Here is a 23766-nt window from a genome sequence, read left to right as displayed (position 1 = left end):
CACCTTCTCCATAAGGGTACGCTAACAGTCCGTCAACAGAAGCGCCCCCTGGCGGAGATGGGGCTGAGGGAGAGAGAAGACATATCTGACTACTTCGAAGAAAAGATGAACAACAACCAGCTGAAACAGTTGTACTTTTTTTTTAAAACATGTAATACAATGGTTTATGTTTGAAACATCTGCTGTATCGGTCCACAAAGTCAGAGAAGAAAAGTAAACAGAGAAAGAATGCAGATTTTGTACGTGGCACGTTTACGTGGCGTGAACAATGAGCGTTACCCGGAAGTGCTACATTTGGCAGAAACATTTCGAGCTAGATAGCTATAAAGAATAATAGCTAAGTGCAGTTAGTTTTGCTCAAAAATTATTCAAAAATAAATAAAATAGCTACATTGAAGAGTACGATATGGGCAATACACTTTCTAGAGATGACAACGTGTCAACTGTAGGCAACAATACTTTGTGAGGGAAGAGGGTTAGCCTAGTAGGCTATCTAATTTTGCTAACGTTACAGTAGCTACTACTAGATGATGTTTAGATTTCTGCAAAAGTAAGAAGCAGATTAGCTAGATTGACATGATTGCATAAACAACCGTGTTCAATGTCAATGCCGTAGTGGTTAAATTGTAGAGTTATTTAGCAGAACTGACCACTTGGCTGTTTAGACCTCTACAGATTTAGTTTAGTTTTAGTTATCTATCATTGCTGCGAAGGCGATTCTTGTGATCAATGATTGTTTTGACATCGTTAAGTATAAGAGCGACTTAAAATTCATGAATTTGTTTTAAGATAGTTAGGTGAGACGACACATCACGTTAAATTTTCCCTCAACAAAGTATTTATCACCAAAGGCAGTGCTAGTGGGAAAAGAGAAGTACCTTTTGATGTCTTGTTATTTTTTTTTTTAATACTTGGCGTTATCTGTCTAGCAATCAAGCTTGCCAACCTATCTATCTAGTCAGTTTCTGGATTCAGACTAGTCTGTTTACCGCTCTAGCTACCACTTTCCAATAGTCAGGCTAATTGTTGCATAGCAAAGTACAGCTACAATTATGTCTATGGACGACTTCACTTCGATCAGCCTGCTGTCCCTGGCAATGCTAGTGGGATGTTATGTGTCCGGAACCATTCCTCTGGCTGTCAACTTCTCAGAGGTGAGTAGCACTCAAAACTTTGCTGCGTGACCAAATTGAACTTGAAGTGGAGACTTCAGCCGAAGTCCTTAGCTACTAAGATTACTATGCATATAAAGGCACACATTTCGCTACACTCGCATTAACATCTGCTAACCATGTGTATGTGACATAAGATTTGATCTGATTTTAGTGTATCAATCAGACTGTTCTAACCGTAACATGCAATTCTACATCTTCAGTGATGTTAGCTAGCCTAATAATTGCTATTCCGAGGCCAAAGTTAATGTGTTGACCTACCCCTCCCCTGTCCTGTTGAACCCTCCTGTCCTGGTTGTCCTGTTGATGAACCCCCCTGTCCTGTTGATGAACCCCCCTGTCCTGGTTGTCCTGTTAATGAACCCCCCTGTCCTGGTTGTCCTGCTGATGAACCCCCCCTGTCCTGGTTGTCCTGTTGATGAACCCCCCTGTCCTGGTTGTCCTGTTGATGAACCCCCCTGTCCTGGTTGTCCTGTTGATGAACCCCCTGTCCTGGTTGTCCTGTTGATGAACCCCCCTGTCCTGGTTGTCCTGTTGATGAACCCCCCTGTCCTGGTTGTCCTGCTGATGAACCCCCCTGTCCTGGTTGTCCTGTTGATGAACCCCCCTGTCCTGGTTGTCCTGTTAATGAACCCCCCTGTCCTGGTTGTCCTGTTGATGAACCCCCTGTCCTGGTTGTCCTGTTGATGAACCCCCCTGTCCTGGTTGTCCTGTTGATGAACCCCCTGTCCTGGTTGTCCTGTTGATGTACCCCCCTGTCCTGGTTGTCCTGCTGATGAACCCTCCTGTCCTGGTTGTCCTGCTGATGAACCCCCCCTGTCCTGGTTGTCCTGTTGATGAACCCCCTGTCCTGGTTGTCCTGTTGATGAACCCCCCTGTCCTGGTTGTCCTGTTGATGAACCCCCCTGTCCTGGTTGTCCTGTTGATGAACCCCCCTGTCCTGGTTGTCCTGTTGATGAACCCCCCTGTCCTGGTTGTCCTGTTGATGAACCCCCCCTGTCCTGGTTGTCCTGTTGATGAACCCCCTGTCCTGGTTGTCCTGTTGATGAACCCCTGTCTTGGTTGTCCTGTTGATGAACCCCCCTGTCCTGGTTGTCCTGTTGATGAACCCCCCCTGTCCTGGTTGTCCTGCTGATGAACCCCCCTGTCCTGGTTGTCCTGTTGATGAACCCCCCCTGTCCTGGTTGTCCTGCTGATGAACCCTTTGTCCTGGTTGTCCGGTCCTGCAGGAGAAGCTGAAGCTGGTGACGGTCCTGGGAGCAGGGCTGTTGTGTGGTACTGCCCTGGCTGTCATCATCCCCGAGGGGGTCCATGCCCTGTACGAGGAGGTCCTGGAGGGTGAGACTCAATCTGCATACCAAATGGAACCCTATTCCCTTTATACTGGTCCAACGTTAGCTAGCTCTGGTCCAACGTTAGCTAGCTCTGGTCCAACGTTAGCTAGCTCTGGTCCAACGTTAGCTAGCTCTGGTCCAACGTTAGCTAGCTCTGGTCCAACGTTAGCTAGCTCTGGTCCAATGTTAGCTAGCTCTGGTCCAATGTTAGCTAGCTCTGGTCCAACATTAGCTAGCCCTGGTCCAACGTTAGCTAGCTCTGGTCCAACGTTAGCTAGCCCTGGTCCAACGTTAGCTAGCCCTGGTCCAACGTTAGCTAGCCCTGGTCCAACGTTAGCTAGCTCTGGTCCAACGTTAGCTGGCCCTGGTCCAACGTTAGTGAAGTAAACTCTCTGAATTTCGAAGACATTCGAAGTTCCTTTATAGAAGCCGCTCCTCCGTAGGTATAATACTGTGGGCCTAATTCAGATCTTGCATGTTACGACAAGATGCCCAGCGCTTCATGACTAGCTTTCTCCTCACCTGCAAAATTTCAGTCGTATCCTACATTACACTTGATTAAAAACATCCCCACAGCATGATGCGACCACAACCATGCTTCACTGTGGGGATGGTGTTCTCGGGGTGATGAGAAGTGTTGCGTTTGTGCCAGATATAGCATTTTCTTTGATAGCCAAAAAGCTCAATTTTAGTCTCATCTGACCAGAGTACCTTCTTCCATATGTTTGGGGAGTCTCCCACATGCCTTTTGGCAAACACCAAATGTGTTTGCTTATTTATTTATTTAAGCAATGTTTTTTTTCTGGCCACTCTAACGTAAAGCCCAATTCTGTGGAGTGTACGGCTTAAAGTGGTCCTATGGACAGATACTATCATTTCCACTATGGACCTTTGCAGCTCCTTCATGATTATCTTTGGTATCTTTGTTGCCTCTCTGATTAATGCTCTCTTTGGCTGTTCTGTGAGTGTTGGTGGGCGGCCCTCTCTTGGCAGGTTTGTTGTGGTGCCATATTCTTTCCAATTTTTAATAATGGATTTAATGGTGCTCTGTGGGATGTTTACATCCACATAAAAATCACTTTAAATTACAGGTTGTAATGCAACAAAATAGGAAAAACACCAAGTGGGGTGAATACTTTTGCAAGGCACTGTATTGTCTGGGTTAGGGTCTCAGTCTCTACTGTCTGGGTTATGGTCTCAGTCTCTACTGTCTGGGTTAGGGTCTCAGTCTCTACTGTCTGGGTTAGGGTCTCAGTCTCTACTGTCTGGGTTAGGGTCTCAGTCTCTACTGTCTGGGTTAGGGTCTCAGTCTCTACTGTCTGGGTTAGGGTCTCAGTCTCTACTGTCTGGGTTAGGGTCTCAGTCTCTACTGTCTGGGTTAGGGTCTCAGTCTCTACTGTCTGGGTTAGGGTCTCAGTCTCTACTGTCTGGGTCAGGCTCTCAGTCTCTACTGTCTGGGTTAGGGTCTCAGTCTCTACTGTCTGGGTTAGGGTCTCAGTCTCTACTGTCTGGGTTAGGGTCTCAGTCTCTACTGTCTGGGTTAGGGTCTCAGTCTCTACTGTCTGGGTTAGGGTCTCAGTCTCTACTGTCTGGGTTAGGGTCTCAGTCTCTACTGTCTGGGTTAGGGTCTCAGTCTCTACTGTCTGGGTTAGGGTCTCAGTCTCTACTGTCTGGGTTAGGGTCTCAGTCTCTACTGTCTGGGTTAGGGTCTCAGTCTCTACTGTCTGGGTTAGGGTCTCAGTCTCTACTGTCTGGGTTAGGGTCTCAGTCTCTACTGTCTGGGTTAGGCTCTCAGTCTCTACTGTCTGGGTTAGGGTCTCAGTCTCTACTGTCTGGGTTAGGGTCTCAGTCTCTACTGTCTGGGTTAGGGTCTCAGTCTCTACTGTCTGGGTTAGGGTCTCAGTCTCTACTGTCTGGGTTAGGGTCTCAGTCTCTACTGTCTGGGTTAGGGTCTCAGTCTCTACTGTCTGGGTTAGGGTCTCAGTCTCTACTGTCTGGGTTAGGGTCTCAGTCTCTACTGTCTGGGTTAGGGTCTCAGTCTCTACTGTCTGGGTCAGGGTCTCAGTCTCTACTGTCTGGGTCAGGGTCTCAGTCTCTACTGTCTGGGTTATGGTCTCAGTCTCTACTGTCTGGGTTAGGGTCTCAGTCTCTACTGTCTGGGTTAGGGTCTCAGTCTCTACTGTCTGGGTTAGGGTCTCAGTCTCTACTGTCTGGGTTAGGGTCTCAGTCTCTACTGTCTGGGTTAGGGTCTCAGTCTCTACTGTCTGGGTTAGGGTCTCAGTCTCTACTGTCTGGGTTAGGGTCTCAGTCTCTACTGTCTGGGTTAGGGTCTCAGTCTCTACTGTCTGGGTTAGGGTCTCAGTCTCTACTGTCTGGGTTAGGGTCTCAGTCTCTACTGTCTGGGTTAGGGTCTCAGTCTCTACTGTCTGGGTTATGGTCTCAGTCTCTACTGTCTGGGTTAGGGTCTCAGTCTCTACTGTCTGGGTTAGGGTCTCAGTCTCTACTGTCTGGGTTAGGGTCTCAGTCTCTACTGTCTGGGTTAGGGTCTCAGTCTCTACTGTCTGGGTTATGGTCTCAGTCTCTACTGTCTGGGTTATGGTCTCAGTCTCTACTGTCTGGGTTAGGGTCTCGGTCTCTACTGTCTGGGTTAGGGTCTCGGTCTCTACTGTCTGGGTCAGGGTCTCGGTCTCTACTGTCTGGGTCAGGGTCTCGGTCTCTACTGTCTGGGTCAGGGTCTCGGTCTCTACTGTCTGGGTTAGGGTCTCGGTCTCTACTGTCTGGGTTAGGGTCTCGGTCTCTACTGTCTGGGTTAGGGTCTCGGTCTCTACTGTCTGGGTTAGGGTCTCGGTCTCTACTGTCTGGGTTAGGGTCTCGGTCTCTACTGTCTGGGTTAGGGTCTCAGTCTCTACTGTCTGGGTTATGGTCTCAGTCTCTACTGTCTGGGTTAGGGTCTCAGTCTCTACTGTCTGGGTTAGGGTCTCAGTCTCTACTGTCTGGGTTAGGGTCTCAGTCTCTACTGTCTGGGTTAGGGTCTCAGTCTCTACTGTCTGGGTTAGGGTCTCAGTCTCTACTGTCTGGGTTAGGGTCTCAGTCTCTACTGTCTGGGTTAGGGTCTCAGTCTCTACTGTCTGGGTTAGGGTCTCAGTCTCTACTGTCTGGGTTAGGGTCTCGGTCTCTACTGTCTGGGTTAGGGTCTCGGTCTCTACTGTCTGGGTTAGGGTCTCGGTCTCTACTGTCTGGGTTAGGGTCTCGGTCTCTACTGTCTGGGTTAGGGTCTCGGTCTCTACTGTCTGGGTTAGGGTCTCGGTCTCTACTGTCTGGGTTAGGGTCTCGGCCTCTACTGTCTGGGTTAGGGTCTCGGCCTCTACTGTCTGGGTTAGGGTCTCGGTCTCTACTGTCTGGGTTAGGGTCTCGGTCTCTACTGTCTGGGTTAGGGTCTCGGTCTCTACTGTCTGGGTTAGGGTCTCGGTCTCTACTGTCTGGGTTAGGGTCTCGGTCTCTACTGTCTGGGTTAGGGTCTCGGTCTCTACTGTCTGGGTTAGGGTCTCGGACTCTACTGTCTGGGTTAGGATCTCGGACTCTACTGTCTGGGTTAGGGTCTCGGTCTCTACTGTCTGGGTTAGGGTCTCGGTCTCTACTGTCTGGGTTAGGCTCTGTCTCTACTGTCTGGGTTAGGCTCTCAGTCTCTACTGTCTGGGTTAGGGTCTCAGTCTCTACTGTCTGGGTTAGGGTCTCAGTCTCTACTGTCTGGGTTAGGGTCTCAGTCTCTACTGTCTGGGTTATGGTCTCAGTCTCTACTGTCTGGGTTAGGGTCTCCGTCTCTACTGTCTGGGTTAGGGTCTCCGTCTCTACTGTCTGGGTTATGGTCTCAGTCTCTACTGTCTGGGTTAGGGTCTCCGTCTCTACTGTCTGGGTTAGGGTCTCAGTCTCTACTGTCTGGGTTAGGGTCTCGGTCTCTACTGTCTGGGTTAGGGTCTCGGTCTCTACTGTCTGGGTTAGGGTCTCGGTCTCTACTGTCTGGGTTAGGGTCTCGGTCTCTACTGTCTGGGTTAGGGTCTCAGTCTCTACTGTCTGGGTTAGGGTCTCAGTCTCTACTGTCTGGGTTAGGGTCTCAGTCTCTACTGTCTGGGTTAGGGTCTCAGTCTCTACTGTCTGGGTTATGGTCTCAGTCTCTACTGTCTGGGTTAGGGTCTCAGTCTCTACTGTCTGGGTTAGGGTCTCAGTCTCTACTGTCTGGGTTAGGGTCTCAGTCTCTACTGTCTGGGTTAGGGTCTCAGTCTCTACTGTCTGGGTTATGGTCTCAGTCTCTACTGTCTGGGTTATGGTCTCAGTCTCTACTGTCTGGGTTAGGGTCTCGGTCTCTACTGTCTGGGTTAGGGTCTCGGTCTCTACTGTCTGGGTCAGGGTCTCGGTCTCTACTGTCTGGGTCAGGGTCTCGGTCTCTACTGTCTGGGTCAGGGTCTCGGTCTCTACTGTCTGGGTTAGGGTCTCGGTCTCTACTGTCTGGGTTAGGGTCTCGGTCTCTACTGTCTGGGTTAGGGTCTCGGTCTCTACTGTCTGGGTTAGGGTCTCGGTCTCTACTGTCTGGGTTAGGGTCTCGGTCTCTACTGTCTGGGTTAGGGTCTCGGTCTCTACTGTCTGGGTTATGGTCTCAGTCTCTACTGTCTGGGTTAGGGTCTCAGTCTCTACTGTCTGGGTTAGGGTCTCAGTCTCTACTGTCTGGGTTAGGGTCTCAGTCTCTACTGTCTGGGTTAGGGTCTCAGTCTCTACTGTCTGGGTTAGGGTCTCAGTCTCTACTGTCTGGGTTAGGGTCTCAGTCTCTACTGTCTGGGTTAGGGTCTCAGTCTCTACTGTCTGGGTTAGGGTCTCAGTCTCTACTGTCTGGGTTAGGGTCTCGGTCTCTACTGTCTGGGTTAGGGTCTCGGTCTCTACTGTCTGGGTTAGGGTCTCGGTCTCTACTGTCTGGGTTATGGTCTCGGTCTCTACTGTCTGGGTTAGGGTCTCGGTCTCTACTGTCTGGGTTAGGGTCTCGGTCTCTACTGTCTGGGTTAGGGTCTCGGCCTCTACTGTCTGGGTTAGGGTCTCGGCCTCTACTGTCTGGGTTAGGGTCTCGGTCTCTACTGTCTGGGTTAGGGTCTCGGTCTCTACTGTCTGGGTTAGGGTCTCGGTCTCTACTGTCTGGGTTAGGGTCTCGGTCTCTACTGTCTGGGTTAGGGTCTCGGTCTCTACTGTCTGGGTTAGGGTCTCGGTCTCTACTGTCTGGGTTAGGGTCTCGGACTCTACTGTCTGGGTTAGGATCTCGGACTCTACTGTCTGGGTTAGGGTCTCGGTCTCTACTGTCTGGGTTAGGGTCTCGGTCTCTACTGTCTGGGTTAGGCTCTGTCTCTACTGTCTGGGTTAGGCTCTCAGTCTCTACTGTCTGGGTTAGGCTCTCAGTCTCTACTGTCTGGGTTGGGCTCTCAGTCTCTACTGTCTGGGTTGGGCTCTCAGTCTCTACTGTCTAGGTTAGGGTCTCAGTCTCTACTGTCTGGGTTAGGGTCTCAGTCTCTACTGTCTGGGTAAGGGTCTCTGTCTCTACTGTCAGGGTTAGGGTCTCAGTCTCTACTGTCTAGGTTAGGGTCTCTGTCTCTACTGTCTGGGTTGGGCTCTCAGTCTCTACTGTCTAGGTTAGGGTCTCAGTCTCTACTGTCTGGGTTATGGTCTCAGTCTCTACTGTCTGGGTTAGGGTCTCAGTCTCTACTGTCTGGGTTAGGGTCTCAGTCTCTACTGTCTGGGTTAGGGTCTCAGTCTCTACTGTCTGGGTTAGGGTCTCAGTCTCTACTGTCTGGGTTAGGGTCTCAGTCTCTACTGTCTGGGTTAGGGTCTCAGTCTCTACTGTCTAGGTTAGGGTCTCAGTCTCTACTGTCTGGGTTATGGTCTCAGTCTCTACTGTCTGGGTTAGGGTCTCAGTCTCTACTGTCTGGGTTAGGGTCTCAGTCTCTACTGTCTGGGTTAGGGTCTCGGTCTCTACTGTCTGGGTTAGGGTCTCGGTCTCTACTGTCTGGGTTATGGTCTCGGTCTCTACTGTCTGGGTTAGGGTCTCGGTCTCTACTGTCTGGGTTAGGGTCTCGGTCTCTACTGTCTGGGTTAGGGTCTCGGCCTCTACTGTCTGGGTTAGGGTCTCGGTCTCTACTGTCTGGGTTAGGGTCTCGGTCTCTACTGTCTGGGTTAGGGTCTCGGTCTCTACTGTCTGGGTTAGGGTCTCGGTCTCTACTGTCTGGGTTAGGGTCTCGGTCTCTACTGTCTGGGTTAGGGTCTCGGTCTCTACTGTCTGGGTTAGGGTCTCGGTCTCTACTGTCTGGGTTAGGGTCTCGGACTCTACTGTCTGGGTTAGGGTCTCGGACTCTACTGTCTGGGTTAGGGTCTCGGTCTCTACTGTCTGGGTTAGGGTCTCGGTCTCTACTGTCTGGGTTAGGCTCTGTCTCTACTGTCTGGGTTAGGCTCTCAGTCTCTACTGTCTGGGTTAGGCTCTCAGTCTCTACTGTCTGGGTTGGGCTCTCAGTCTCTAGTGTCTGGGTTGGGCTCTCAGTCTCTACTGTCTAGGTTAGGGTCTCAGTCTCTACTGTCTGGGTTAGGGTCTCAGTCTCTACTGTCTGGGGAAAGGGTCTCTGTCTCTACTGTCAGGGTTACGGTCTCTGTCTCTACTGTCAGGGTCTCTGTCTCTACTGTTAGGGTCTCTGTCTCTACTGTTAGGGTCTCAGTCTCTCCTGTTAGTGTCTCTGTCTCTATTGTCTGGGTTAGGGTCTCTGTCTCTACTGTCAGGGTCTCTGTCTCTACTGTCTGGGTTACGGTCTCTGTCTCTACTGTCAGGGTCTCTGTCTCTACTGTTAGGGTCTCTGTCTCTACTGTTAGGGTCTCAGTCTCTCCTGTTAGTGTCTCTGTCTCTATTGTCTGGGTTAGGGTCTCTGTCTCTACTGTCAGGGTCTCTGTCTCTACTGTCAGGGTCTATGTCTCTACTGTTAGGGTCTCTACTGTCTGGGATAGGGTCTCTGTTTCTACTGTCTGGGTTAGGGTCTCTGTCTCTACTGTTAGGGTCTCTACTGTCTGGGTTAGGGTCTCTGTCTCTACTGTCTGGGTTAGGGTCTCAGTCTCTCCTGTTAGGGTCTCTGTCTCTACTGTTAGGGTCTCAGTCTCTACTGTCTGGGATAGGGTCTCTGTCTCTACTGTCTGGGTTAGGGTCTCTGTCTCTACTGTTAGGGTCTCTACTGTCTGGGTTAGGGTTTCTGTCTCTACTGTCTGGGATAGGGTCTCTGTCTCTACTGTTAGGGTCTCTACTGTCTGGGTTAGGGTTTCTGTCTCTACTGTCTGGGTTAGGGTCTCAGTCTCTCCTGTTAGGGTCTCTGTCTCTACTGTCTGGGTTTCTGTCTCTACTGTCTGGGTCTCTGTCTACTGTCTTGGTCTCTGTCTCTACTGTCTGGGTCTCTGTCTCTACTGTCTGGGTCTCTGTCTCTACTGTCTGGGTTAGGGTTTCTGTCTCTACTGTCAGGGTCTCAGTCTCTACTATCTGGGTTAGGGTCTCAGTCTCTCCTGTTAGGGTCTCAGTCTCTACTGTCTGGGTCTCTGTCTCTACTGTCTGAGTCTCAGTCTCTACTGTTAGGGTCTCAGTCTCTACTGTTAGGGTCTCTGTCTCTACTGTCTGGGTCTCTGTCTCTACTGTCTGGGTCTCTGTCTCTACTGTCTGGGTCTCAGTCTCTACTGTCTGGGTTAGGGTTTCTGTCTCTACTGTCAGGGTCTCAGTCTCTACTATCTGGGTTAGGGTCTCAGTCTCAGTCTCTCTCTCTGTGTAGGTGTGCACCACGCCCCTGGCCAGGTGGAGGGGGTGGGGGTGTCTGAGCCCAGGGAAGGTGTGGATGCAGTTCTGGGGGTCAGTGGGGAGCACAGCCACAGCCACGAGCACCTCCATGCCTACATCGGGGTTTCTCTGGTCCTGGGGTTCGTCTTCATGCTGCTGGTCGACCAGATCGGAAGCGCCCACGTACACAGCAGTGCTGACGGTCAGTCCACACACACACACACACACACACACACACACACACACACACACACACACACACACACACACACACACACACACACACACACAGCAGTGCTGACGGTCAGTCTACACACACACACACACACACAGCAGTGCTGACGGTCAGTCTCCACACACACACACACACACACAGCAGTGCTGACGGTCAGTCTACACACACACACACACACGCACACACAGCAGTGCTGATGGTCAGTCTGGCTGGACACACTGTCTGTCTGTCTCTGACTGACTGACTGACTGACTTGGTGTGTCTGTCTGATTTGGTGTGTGTGTGTCTGACTAACTGACTTGGTGTGTGTGTGTGTCTGACTGACTTGGTGTGTGTGTCTGACTGACTGACTTGGTGTGTGTGTGTGTGTCTGACTGACCGACTTGGTGTGTGTCTGACTGACCGACTTGGTGTGTGTGTGTGTGTCTGACTGACTTGGTGTGTGTGTCTGACTGACTGACCGACTTGGTGTGTGTGTGTCTGACTGACTGACTTGGTGTGTGTGTGTCTGACTGACTTGGTGTGTGTGTGTGTGTCTGACTGACTTGGTATGTGTGTGTGTCTGACTGACTGACCGACTTGGTGTGTGTCTGACTGACCGACTTGGTGTGTGTGTGTGTGTCTGACTGACTTGGTATGTGTGTGTGTGTCTGACTGACTGACCGACTTGGTGTGTGTGTGTGTCTGACTGACTTGGTATGTGTGTGTGTGTCTGACTGACTTGGTATGTGTGTGTGTGTCTGACTGACTTGGTATGTGTGTGTGTGTGTCTGACTGACCGACTTGGTGTGTGTCTGACTGACCGACTTGGTGTGTGTCTGACTGACCGACTTGGTGTGTGTCTGACTGACCGACTTGGTGTGTGTGTGTGTCTGACCGACTTGGTGTGTGTGTGTCTGACTGACCGACTTGGTGTGTGTCTGACTGACTGACTTGGTGTGTGTGTGTCTGACTGACTGACTTGGTGTGTGTGTGTGTCTGACCGACTTGGTGTGTGTGTGTGTCTGACTGACCGACTTGTGTGTGTCTGACTGACTGACTTGTGTGTGTGTCTGACTGACCGACTTGGTGTGTGTGTGTGTCTGACCGACTTGGTGTGTGTCTGACTGACTGACTTGGTGTGTGTGTGTGTGTCTGACTGACTGACTTGGTGTGTGTGTGTCTGACTGACTGACTTGGTGTGTGTGTGTGTCTGACTGACTGACTGATTTGGTGTGTGTGTGTGTGTTTAGATCCAGAGTCTGCGAGGGTTGCCAGCTCCAAGATCACCACCACCTTGGGACTAGTGGTCCATGCAGCAGGTAAGATGGCTCCTTGATGCAGTGTTTTAGGAAGAAGAGACAGTGGAAGTCTATGGAGGCTTGTAGCTGGATTCTGCATACTATCTACTGTACGTACTGTATGTGGATTGTCAATTATTTTGGGTGTATATTCTGTTTTATTCATTAGGTCAAATTCCTGGTACATATACACTGACTATACTAAACATTAGGAACACCTTCCTAGTATTGAGTTCCCCTCAGAACAGCCTCAATTAGTCTGGGAACGGACTCTACAAGGTGTCGAAACCGTTCCACAGGGGTTCTGGTCCATGTTGACTCCAATGCTTCCCCACAGTTGTGTCCAGTTGGCTGGATGTCCTTTGGGTGGTGGACCATTCTTGATACACATGGGAAACTGTTGTGCGTGGAAAAACCCAGCAGCGTTGCAGTTCTTGACACAAACCGGTGCGCCTTGGCACCTACTATCAAACCCCGTTCAAAAGACACTTAAATATTTTATCTTCCCCATTCACCCTCTAAATGACACACGAACACAACCCATGTCTCAATTGTCTCAAGGCTTAAAAATCCTTCTTTAACCACCTGTCTCCTCCCCTTCATCTACATGTCTCCTCCCCTTCATCTACATGTCTCCTCCCCTTCATCTACATGTCTCCTCCCCTTCATCTACACTGATTGAAGTGGATTTAACAGGTGACATCAATAAGGGATCATATCTTTCACCTGGATTCACCTGGTCAGTCTGTTAGGATTGAATGGAGGGAACCCGGTTACTGGGATTTACTGCCCAAAACCACTCCCTTTTTTACGGGATAAATAACTGAGAGAAACGGATTCAAATTATTATAAATGTCTATGAACAGATGGAACTGTTAAATGAGGGAGGGACAGGCAGACCGTCTCTGTGTGGAGGGAGGGACAGGCAGACCGTCTCAGTGTGGAGGGAGGGACAGGCAGACCGTCTCGGTGTGGAGGGAGGGACAGGCAGACCGTCTCGGTGTGGAGGGAGGGACAGGCAGACCGTCTCGGTGTGGAGGGAGGGACAGGCAGACCGTCTCGGTGTGGAGGGAGGGACAGGCAGACCGTCTCGGTGTGGAGGGAGGGACAGGCAGACCGTCTCGGTGTGGAAGGAGGGACAGGCAGACCGTCTCGGTGTGGAGGGAGGGACAGGCAGACCGTCTCGGTGTGGAGGGAGGGACAGGCAGACCGTCTCGGTGTGGAGGGAGGGACAGGCAGACCGTCTCGGTGTGGAGGGAGGGACAGGCAGACCGTCTCGGTGTGGAGGGAGGGACAGGCAGACCGTCTCGGTGTGGAGGGAGGGACAGGCAGACCGTCTCGGTGTGGAGGGAGGGACAGGCAGACCGTCTCGGTGTTGAGGGAGGGACAGGCAGACCGTCTCGGTGTGGAGGGAGGGACAGGCAGACCGTCTCGGTGTGGAGGGAGGGACAGGCAGACCGTCTCGGTGTGGAGGGAGGGACAGGCAGACCGTCTCGGTGTGGAGGGAGGGACAGGCAGACCGTCTCGGTGTGGAGGGAGGGACAGGCAGACCGTCTCGGTGTGGAGGACAGGCAGACCGTCTCGGTGTGGAGGACAGGCAGACCGTCTCGGTGTGGAGGACAGGCAGACCGTCTCGGTGTGGAGGACAGGCAGACCGTCTCAGTGTGGAGCAGTAGTTCACAATGCCTGTAGACCGATCATCTCATCATTGTAACTTTTTTTTTTTTATTACGACAGTTAGGTCTACATTTGCTGCAGCATAGCCTACACTACATTAATATAAAGAACGAATGTTCGTCTAATTTTACCCAACTTTAGAGCAGGTGTTCTTAATGTTTTGCACAGTGTGCCGGTTAAATAAAGGTGTTTCTGATCTTCCAGCTGACGGAGTGGCTCTCGGAGCAGCGGCTTCAACTTCCCAGACCAGTGTTCAGCTCATTGTCTTTGTGGCCATCATGCTTCACAAGGTACAGTGACAGTTCATCTTGTTTATCTGCCATCTTGTGTTTTCAGCGGTCCATCTCAGCGTGGATGTAATGATAAGGTGTTGTTTCACAGCCTCCTTCCTTCCACATCGGATCCTCTGTCTCTTTAAACACAACGTGACGTGCCCCACCCACCCTCGTGAGAAAAGCCTGCCAAGTTGATGGCACTAGGAGTTAGTTAAACCAATTCAACTCAGTTTTCATGTAACTGCCTACATAATCGAAGCATTTCAGTGAATTCGTGATGCGTAGTATATTGAAAGCTTCCGTACAGGTATGAACATCCCTGGGAAATGTACAGAAAACAGAATGACCTCCGACCCGTAGCTTCCATCATCGTGACGTGCTTCTAGAGCAGGCCTGGACAATTATTTTCCACGGATGGCCACATTTAGAGTATATTTTTACCATCGTTGGCCAGAATCATCCATCATGTGTATGACTGACAGATATATATATATATATATATATACTGTAAATATATATACTGTAAATATATATATATATATATATATATATATATATATATATATATATATATATATACTGTAAATATATATATATATATATATATATATATATATTACTGTATATATATATATATATATATATATATATATATATATATATATATATATATATATTTACAGTATATATATATATGTAAATATATATATATATATATTTACAGTATATATATATATATATATGTATATATATATATATATATATATATATATATTTACAGTATATATATATATATATATATTTACAGTATATATATATATATATATATATTTACAGTATATATATATATATATATATATTTACAGTATATATATATATATATATATATGTATATGTATGTATATGTATGTAAATATGTGTATATATATATATATATATATATATATATATATATATATATATATATATATATATATATATATATATATATATATATATATATATATATATATATATATATATATATATACATATATATATACTGTAAATATATATACTGTAAATATATATATATATACTGTAAATATATACACTGTAAATCACGTCCAGATAGGCTACTTATTTTACTTGTTTAACATGAAATAAACCACATCCATGTTCTCCTTTTGGTAGTTATTTTCATGATTAAACATTGAACCACGTGGAGGGAAAAGTACACTGTGCATTCAGGACCACGGACAGAACTCTGAACGGGTATGAACAAAAACGCAAGAAAGCGAGAGAGAGAGCGAGAGAGCTCAACATTACGTTTAAACTACTCAATCAGTGTGAGAAGTGAAGTGACCATCCTACCAATCCTCGACGATGTCATTTACAAAATAGCCTCCAATACCCTACTCAACAAATAGGATGCAGTCTATCACAGTGCAATCCGTTTTGTCCCCAAAGCCCCATATACTACCCACTATTGTGACCTGTACGCTCTCGTTGGCTGGCCCTCGCTTCATACTCGTCGCCAAACCCACTGGCTCCATGTCATCTACAAGACCCTGCTAGGTAAAGTCCCCCCTTATCTCAGCTCGCTGGTCACCATAGCGTCACCCACCTGTAGCACGTGCTCCAGCAGGTATATCTCTCTGGTCACCCCTAAAACCAATTCTTCCTTTGGCCGCCTCTCCTTCCAGTTCTCTGCTGCCAATAACGAACTACAAACATCTCTGAAACTGGAAACACTTATCTCCCTTTAAGCACCAACTGTCAGAGCAGCTCACAGATTACTGCACATGTACATAGCCCACCTATAATTTAGCCCAAACAACTACCTCTTTCCCTACTGTATTTATTTTATTTATTTATTTATTTTGCTCCTTTGCACCCCATTATTTTTATTTCTACTTTGCACATTCTTCCACTGCAAATCTACCATTCCAGTATTTTACTTGCTATATTGTATTTACTTTGCCACCATGGCCTTTTTTTGCCTTTACCTCCCTTATCTCACCTCATTTGCTCACATTGTATAAAGACTTGTTTCTACTGTATTATTGACTGTATGTTTGTTTTACTCCAAGTGTAACAGCAGTGATGTGTACTTCTCCCGATGGTCGTCTGATAGGGAACAGACTAGTAGTGTCATCTGATAGGGAACAGACTAGTAGTGTCATCTGATAGAGAACAGACTAGTAGTGTCATCTGATAGGGAACAGACTAGTAGTGTCATCTGATAGGGAACAGACTAGTAGTGTCATCTGATAGGGAACAGACTAGTAGTGTCATCTGATAGGGAACAGACTAGTACTGTCATCTGATAGGGAACAGACTAGTACTGTCATCTGATAGGGAACAGACTAGTAGTGTCAGAAGGTCATCTGATAGGGAACAGACTAGTAGTGTCAGAAGGTCATCTGATAGGGAACAGACTAGTAGTGTCAGAAGGTCATCTGATAGGGAACAGACTAGTACTGTCATCTGATAGGGAACAGACTAGTAGTGTCATCTGATAGGGAACAGACTAGTACTGTCATCTGATAGGGAACAGACTAGTACTGTCATCTGATAGGGAACAGACTAGTAGTGTCATCTGATAGGGAACAGACTAGTAGGGTCATCTGATAGGGAACAGACTAGTAGTGTCATCTGATAGGGAACAGACTAGTACTGTCATCTGATAGGGAACAGACTAGTACTGTCATCTGATAGGGAACAGACTAGTAGTGTCATCTGATAGGGAACAGACTAGTAGGGTCAGAAGGTCATCTGACAGGGAACAGACTAGTAGTGTCATCTGATAGGGAACAGACTAGTAGTGTCATCTGATAGGGAACAGACTAGTAGTGTCAGAAGGTCATCTGATAGGGAACAGACTAGTAGTGTCATCTGATAGGGAACAGACTAGTAGTGTCATCTGATAGGGAACAGACTAGTAGTGTCATCTGATAGGGAACAGACTAGTAGTGTCATCTGATAGGGAACAGACTAGTAGTGTCAGAAGGTCATCTGATAGGGAACAGACTAGTAGTGTCATCTGATAGGGAACAGACTAGTAGTGTCATCTGATAGGGAACAGACTAGTAGTGTCATCTGATAGGGAACAGACTAGTAGTGTCATCTGATAGGGAACAGACTAGTAGTGTCATCTGATAGGGAACAGACTAGTAGTGTCATCTGATAGGGAACAGACTAGTAGTGTCGTCTGATAGGGAACAGACTAGTAGTGTCGTCTGATAGGGAACAGACTAGTAGTGTCATCTGATAGGGAACAGACTAGTAGTGTCATCTGATAGGGAACAGACTAGTAGTGTCATCTGATAGGGAACAGACTAGTAGTGTCATCTGATAGGGAACAGACTAGTAGGGTCAGAAGGTCATCTGATAGGGAACAGACTAGTAGTGTCATCTGATAGGGAACAGACTAGTAGTGTCATCTGATAGGGAACAGACTAGTAGTGTCATCTGATAGGGAACAGACTAGTAGTGTCATCTGATAGGGAACAGACTAGTAGTGTCATCTGATAGGGAACAGACTAGTAGTGTCAGAAGGTCATCTGATAGGGAACAGACTAGTAGTGTCATCTGATAGGGAACAGACTAGTAGTGTCATCTGATAGGGAACAGACTAGTAGTGTCAGAAGGTCATCTGATAGGGAACAGACTAGTAGTGTCATCTGATAGGGAACAGACTAGTAGTGTCATCTGATAGGGAACAGACTAGTAGTGTCATCTGATAGGGAACAGACTAGTAGTGTCATCTGATAGGGAACAGACTAGTAGTGTCATCTGATAGGGTACAGACTAGTAGTGTCAGAAGGTCATCTGATAGGGAACAGACTAGTAGTGTCATCTGATAGGGAACAGACTAGTAGTGTCAGAAGGTCATCTGATAGGGAACAGACTAGTAGTGTCATCTGATAGGGAACAGACTAGTAGTGTCATCTGATAGGGAACAGACTAGTAGTGTCATCTGATAGGGTACAGACTAGTAGTGTCATCTGATAGGGAACAGACTAGTAGTGTCATCTGATAGGGTACAGACTAGTAGTGTCATCTGATAGGGAACAGACTAGTAGTGTCATCTGATAGGGTACAGACTAGTAGTGTCATCTGATAGGGAACAGACTAGTAGTGTCATCTGATAGGGTACAGACTAGTAGTGTCATCTGATAGGGAACAGACTAGTAGTGTCATCTGATAGGGAACAGACTAGTAGTGTCATCTGATAGGGAACAGACTAGTAGTGTCATCTGATAGGGAACAGACTAGTAGTGTCATCTGATAGGGAACAGACTAGTAGTGTCATCTGATAGGGAACAGACTAGTAGTGTCATCTGATAGGGAACAGACTAGTAGTGTCATCTGATAGGGAACAGACTAGTAGTGTCATCTGATAGGGAACAGACTAGTAGTGTCATCTGACAGGGAACAGACTAGTAGTGTCATCTGATAGGGAACAGACTAGTAGTGTCATCTGATAGGGAACAGACTAGTAGTGTCATCTGATAGGGAACAGACTAGTAGTGTCATCTGATAGGGAACAGACTAGTAGTGTCATCTGATAGGGAACAGACTAGTAGTGTCATCTGATAGGGAACAGACTCATCTGATAGGGAACAGACTAGTAGTGTCAGAAGGTCATCTGATAGGGAACAGACTAGTAGTGTCATCTGATAGGGAACAGACTAGTAGTGTCATCTGATAGGGAACAGACTAGTAGTGTCAGAAGGTGGGTCAGGAGGAGTAATTTTCCCTTAAAGGCTTTGACAAGGTCCTTCCTTCCCTTGTATTTTGGACTTCAGTTCATTCATGAGGCCATGATGTCCACTGGGAAGGCAAAATCAACCAACCATTCTTTATCTTGCAGTTGAGGGAAATCCACATTTTCTTTTCATAAAAAATAAAAATAAAAACTCTGCAATCTCCGACTTCAGGTGCCACACCCTTTTAAGCACCTTCCCCAAACTCAGCCATCTCACATGTTTGTGTGGTGGGGAGATCTGCATGATCCGGCTCTCTCTTCCGACAGGGAGACAAACTGCCAAACTGGTTTAAAGATTTTGCTCATTTTCATTTGGCTTTCAAAGAGGCCCAATCTGCCTGTGCAACAAGGCCCATCTGCTAGAGCAACAAGGTCATTAACCAAAAAAGCCCATTTTAAATTGATTTGAAAATCTGGAAAACACTAGCTATTCTGTTAAGATTGTATGAAAGTGTATATAAATGTACACAAACGTTAATTAGACTTTTAATCGGGAAAGTATTCAGACACCTATTTCCTCATGTTACGTTAGTTTTATTTAAAAAATTGATTAAATAAAACATTTTCCTCATCCATCTACATACAATACCCCATAATGACATCACAATACTCCATAATGACATCAGAATAACCCATAATGACATCACAATACTCCATAATGACATCAGAATAACCCATAATGACATCAGAATAACCCATAATGACATCAGAATAACCCATAATGACATCACAATACCCCATAATGACATCACAATACCCCATAATGACATCACAATACTCCATAATGACATCACAATACCCCATAATGACAAAGCGAAAAACTTTTCTTTTTTTTTATACATTTTTGCACATTTATTACAAAGGAAAAAAATATCTTATTTTCAGACTCTTTGCTATGAGACTCGAACTTGAGCTCCGGTGTGTCCTGCTTCTGATGGTGATTGGGAGTCTCATAGGGTGGCGCACAATTGGCCCAGTATTGTCCGGGTCTGGCCGTCATTGTAAATAAGAATTTGTTTTTAACTGACTTGCCTCGTTAAATAAAATAAATAAAAGAAGTGTAGCAATTTGGCAGCCGGGAGAAGGGAATTATAATGATAATTTTCAGCACAACGGCCGCTTTGACCGAAAGGAATGGATATTTTTTTAGGCCGCTGGGAAATTTGAAGCACTACACACTGCCCTTACCCACCTGGATAAAAGGAATATGTGAGGATGCTGTTCATGGACGACAACTCAGTCTTTAATACCATAATGCCCTCTAAACTCACCACAAAGCTCATGGCCCTGGGACTGGACTTCCTGGACTTCCTGTCTATGCAACTGTCCTGGACTGGACTTCCTGTCTATGCAACTGTCCTGGACTGGACTTCCTGTCTATGCAACTGTCCTGGACTGGACTTCCTGTCTATGCAACTGTCCTGGACTGGACTTCCTGTCTATGCAACTGTCCTGGACTGGACTTCCTGTCTATGCAACTGTCCTGGACTGGACTTCCCGTCTATGCAGCATTACTACCTCGACACTGATTCTCAACACGGGGGCCCCACAAGGGTGAAATCCTGTACTCCCAGTATACCCATGACACAGTTCCAACTTTAAAAAAAACATTTATTTTTATTTAACTGGGAGGAGGTAGATACTCTGACAGCGTGGTGCCAGGTCAACATCTTCACCCTCGACCTCAGCAAAACAAAGGAGAAGATTGTGGACTTCAGGAGGAACCATGTCGGGCTCGCCTCCATTCTCATCAACGGGCGTAATTCAAAAGGCATTCGCACATCTGAGCGATCTTTTTTTGCAGGTGCTTGATAACAGTTGAATAAAGTGAGAGAAAATAAGAAACCCGCACACTGCTTTTGATAGTAACACTGCTCTTTAATACGTTTTACATATCGGCCTCGAAGCCTTCGTCAAGCTTCTTTTTTCCCTCCTCAAGTTCCTCTGCGAACACGTCTCCGAGGAGCTGAAATATCAAAGCGCACTGACATTGTGGCGAAGAAGGCAGGACAGCGACTACTCAAGATCAGGATGCTGAAGAAATGTGTTCTGTCCCCGAGGGCCGTCGGTGTTCTTCAGGGGCTGTTGGTATAGTAACTCCACCATCGCAGACCGCATGGCGCTACGCTCAGCCCAACGCTCCATTCCCTGCTCACCACCTGCCCTCCAGGACAACTACATCACCAGGTGTCGCCGGAAGGCCAAGAAGATCATCAGGGACTTCAACCACCCGAGCCAAGGCCTGTTCTCCCCACTTCCTTCACTCAGACACGGGCAGCGCAGGAGCATCATGTCAGACTGGCTAATAGTTTCTTCCCTCAGACCATCAGACTGCTGAATAGCCACCACTAGTCAGCTCCCTAATCCACCTACTCTCCTGATTTTACAAATCCTTAATTAACCCGTCTCCTCCCCTTCATCTACATGTCTCTTCCTCTTCATCTACACTGATTTGAAGTGGATGTAACAGGTGACATCAATTAGGGATCATATCTTTCACCTGGATTCACCTGGTCAGTCTTTCATGGAAAGAGCAGCTGTTCTTAATGTTTATACACTCCATCTATATTTGTAGGTGTGTCTGTTCTTTGTAATTCCTCTCGTAATTATATATATATATGCCATTTAGCAGACGCTTTTATCCAAAGCGACTTACAGTCATGTGTGCATACATTCTACGTATGGGTGGTCCCGGGAATCGAACCCACTACCCTGGCGTTACAAGCGCCATGCTCTACCAACTGAGCTACAGAAGGACCCTGTCTCTTTCGTTCCTCCCAGGCCCCAGCAGCTTTTGGCCTGGTCTCTTTCCTGATGCATGCTGGTCTGGAGAGGAATCGGATCCGTAAACACCTGCTGGCCTTCGCCCTGGCAGCACCTGTCCTCGCCATGGTTACCTTCGTAGGACTCAGCCAGGTCAGTTGGTTGTCTATGGTCTCTTCCAATACCCCACTACCACCTCCCCAATACCCCTTCTCCCCACTACCCCTTCTCCCCACTACCCCTTCTCCCCACTACCCCTTCCACCCCCCTCCCCAATACCCAGCCAACCCCCTCCCTATTCTAATTACCCCCAATTGTTTTGTCCTCTCTACCTCCAGAGCAGTAAAGAGGCACTGTCCAACGTGAACGCCACAGGGGTGGCCATGCTGTTTTCTGCCGGGACCTTCCTGTATGTTGCCACCGTACACGTTCTGCCTGAGGTGGGCGGGACCGGACACAGCCACTCCCCCACACCGGGGAAGGAAGCAGCGAAGGGACTGAGCAAGGTGGAGGTTGGGGCTCTGGTTCTGGGCTGTCTGCTACCGCTGGTGCTGTCTGTGGGACACCACCACTAGACACACACCGCTAGTAGACACAGAGGAGCCCGAGGGGAGGAGAGGAAAGGAGGGATGTAAAGAGAGGAAGAGTGGGTTTAGAGGGAAAGCAGCCTAACAGACATCTCTATCACACATCTCAAATGTCTTATGTACCTGTTCTATTGATGGACTTCTGATTTGGTTGGATTGCGGTTGTTGTGTCCTTCGTTGCCGGGACAACGACCTGCGGGTGGAATCGGAACCGCGCTGGACAACACAAAGGGATGATGATGTCATAACCATAGTAATAAGGACCTCCCACTTGTTCAACACTCTAAAGGAAGTGCTATCTGCTGATACTGATGACAAGACTGCTACCATGGTTTCTGCTTCTTTTAAGCAGACATTTATTTTTCAAATTTTTTTTTTTGGGGGGGGGGGGTCTCTCTAGGTAGGCTTTACAGACAGCAGGGGAGTTGGTCATTGTTGTATCCTGTTTCAGTGCTACAAATGAACTGTCAACTCCCGAACTCATGTTAATGTACCTGCTTTTGTTTTGTTGCTGAGGACTGGGCTGTGAGAAATGAAGAGATAGTTGTGACATCTTGCAGTAAAAGTAAAGGTTTTAAATCCAGAGTGATTTTTTCACTCTCACTTTTCAGAGCATTGTTTATGTGCGAACGTTGAGCACTCTGACACTCGGGTGTTCTTACTGTGGGATTAAATGTGGTCTATATTTAAATTCTTGCTAGTGCAATCAGTAACTAATTAGAAGTTTACATGTGAGTAGTTGCACTTCTATGACTTTTGGCCTGATCTATAGGCTATTTATTAATCTACCGTACTGTTAAAAGGACATTGGACATCTGAGAGACATGTTGTCTATAAGACTGCTGTCCACAGACTCGAGCAAACCTGTTAACTGAGGCTTATTAAAGGGGAAATCTGCAGTTCAATTGATAACAAAAGGAAGATCCCCGCCACCTTGTTGGGTAAACGGCTTGAAGGATGATTGTCTTGCTTCAGCCTCACAATGGAAGCCCCAGGACCAGCCTCTAAATTATACACTGTAATGGAAGCCCAGGACCAGCCTCTAAATTGTACACTGTAATGGAAGCCCTGGCCCCAGGACCAGCCTCTAAATTATACACCGTAATGGAAGCCCTGGCCCCAGGACCAGCCTCTAAATTATACACTGTAATGGAAGCCCTGGCCCCAGGACCAGCCTCTAAATTATACACCGTAATGGAAGCCCTGGCCCCAGGACCAGCCTCTAAATTATACACTAATGGAAGCCCTGGCCCCAGGACCAGCCTCTAAATTATACACTGTAATGAAAGCCCTGGCCCCAGGACCAGCCTCTATACACCATAAAATCTCAACTTATATCAACCCATGAATTACCCTGCTTTCTTTCACGTTTTGTTTAAAATGTGGTTCTCTTCAGACCTGTTTTCCTGAGTGATTGCAGGATAGCTACTGGTCTACTTGATGACAAGTAGACTGGGTGCTGGTCTATTTGATGGTGGAGGACTGGGTACTGGTCTATTTGATGGTGGTAGACTGGGTACTGGTCTATTTGATGGTGGAGGACTGGGTACTGGTCTATTTAATGGTGGAGGCCTGGGTACTGGTCTATTTAATGGTGGAGGACTGGGTACTGGTCTATTTGATGGTGGTAGACTGGGTGCTGGTCTATTTGATGGTGGAGGACTGGGTACTGGTCTATTTGATGGTGGTAGACTGGGTACTGGTCTATTTGATGGTGGTAGACTGGGTACTGGTCTATTTGATGGTGGTAGACTGGGTACTGGTCTATTTGATGGTGGTAGACTGGGTACTGGTCTATTTAATGGTGGTAGACTGGGTACTGGTCTATTTGATGGTGGTAGACTGGGTACTGGTCTATT

The 23766-nt window shown here is 47.4% G+C and overlaps 1 protein-coding gene across 1 annotated transcript; it reads left to right on the top strand.

Annotated features, from left to right (window-relative positions):
- Window positions 1–23141, top strand: LOC118380384 (zinc transporter ZIP9-like). The gene is made up of 7 exons (XM_052496110.1): window positions 1–1154; window positions 2402–2510; window positions 10333–10539; window positions 11805–11873; window positions 13734–13819; window positions 21339–21473; window positions 21659–23141. The coding sequence occupies exons 1-7, from the start codon at window positions 1053–1055 to the stop codon at window positions 21893–21895; spliced, it is 945 nt and encodes a 314-aa protein (XP_052352070.1). The 5' UTR covers window positions 1–1052; the 3' UTR covers window positions 21896–23141.
- The last annotated feature ends 625 nt before the right edge of the window (window positions 23142–23766 follow it).

This window comes from Oncorhynchus keta, chromosome 35 (assembly GCF_023373465.1).
Source record: "Oncorhynchus keta strain PuntledgeMale-10-30-2019 chromosome 35, Oket_V2, whole genome shotgun sequence".
NCBI lineage: Eukaryota > Metazoa > Chordata > Actinopteri > Salmoniformes > Salmonidae > Oncorhynchus > Oncorhynchus keta.
The sequence above is the reverse complement of the archived record's forward strand: the minus strand, read 5'-3'. Positions and strand labels throughout refer to the sequence as shown.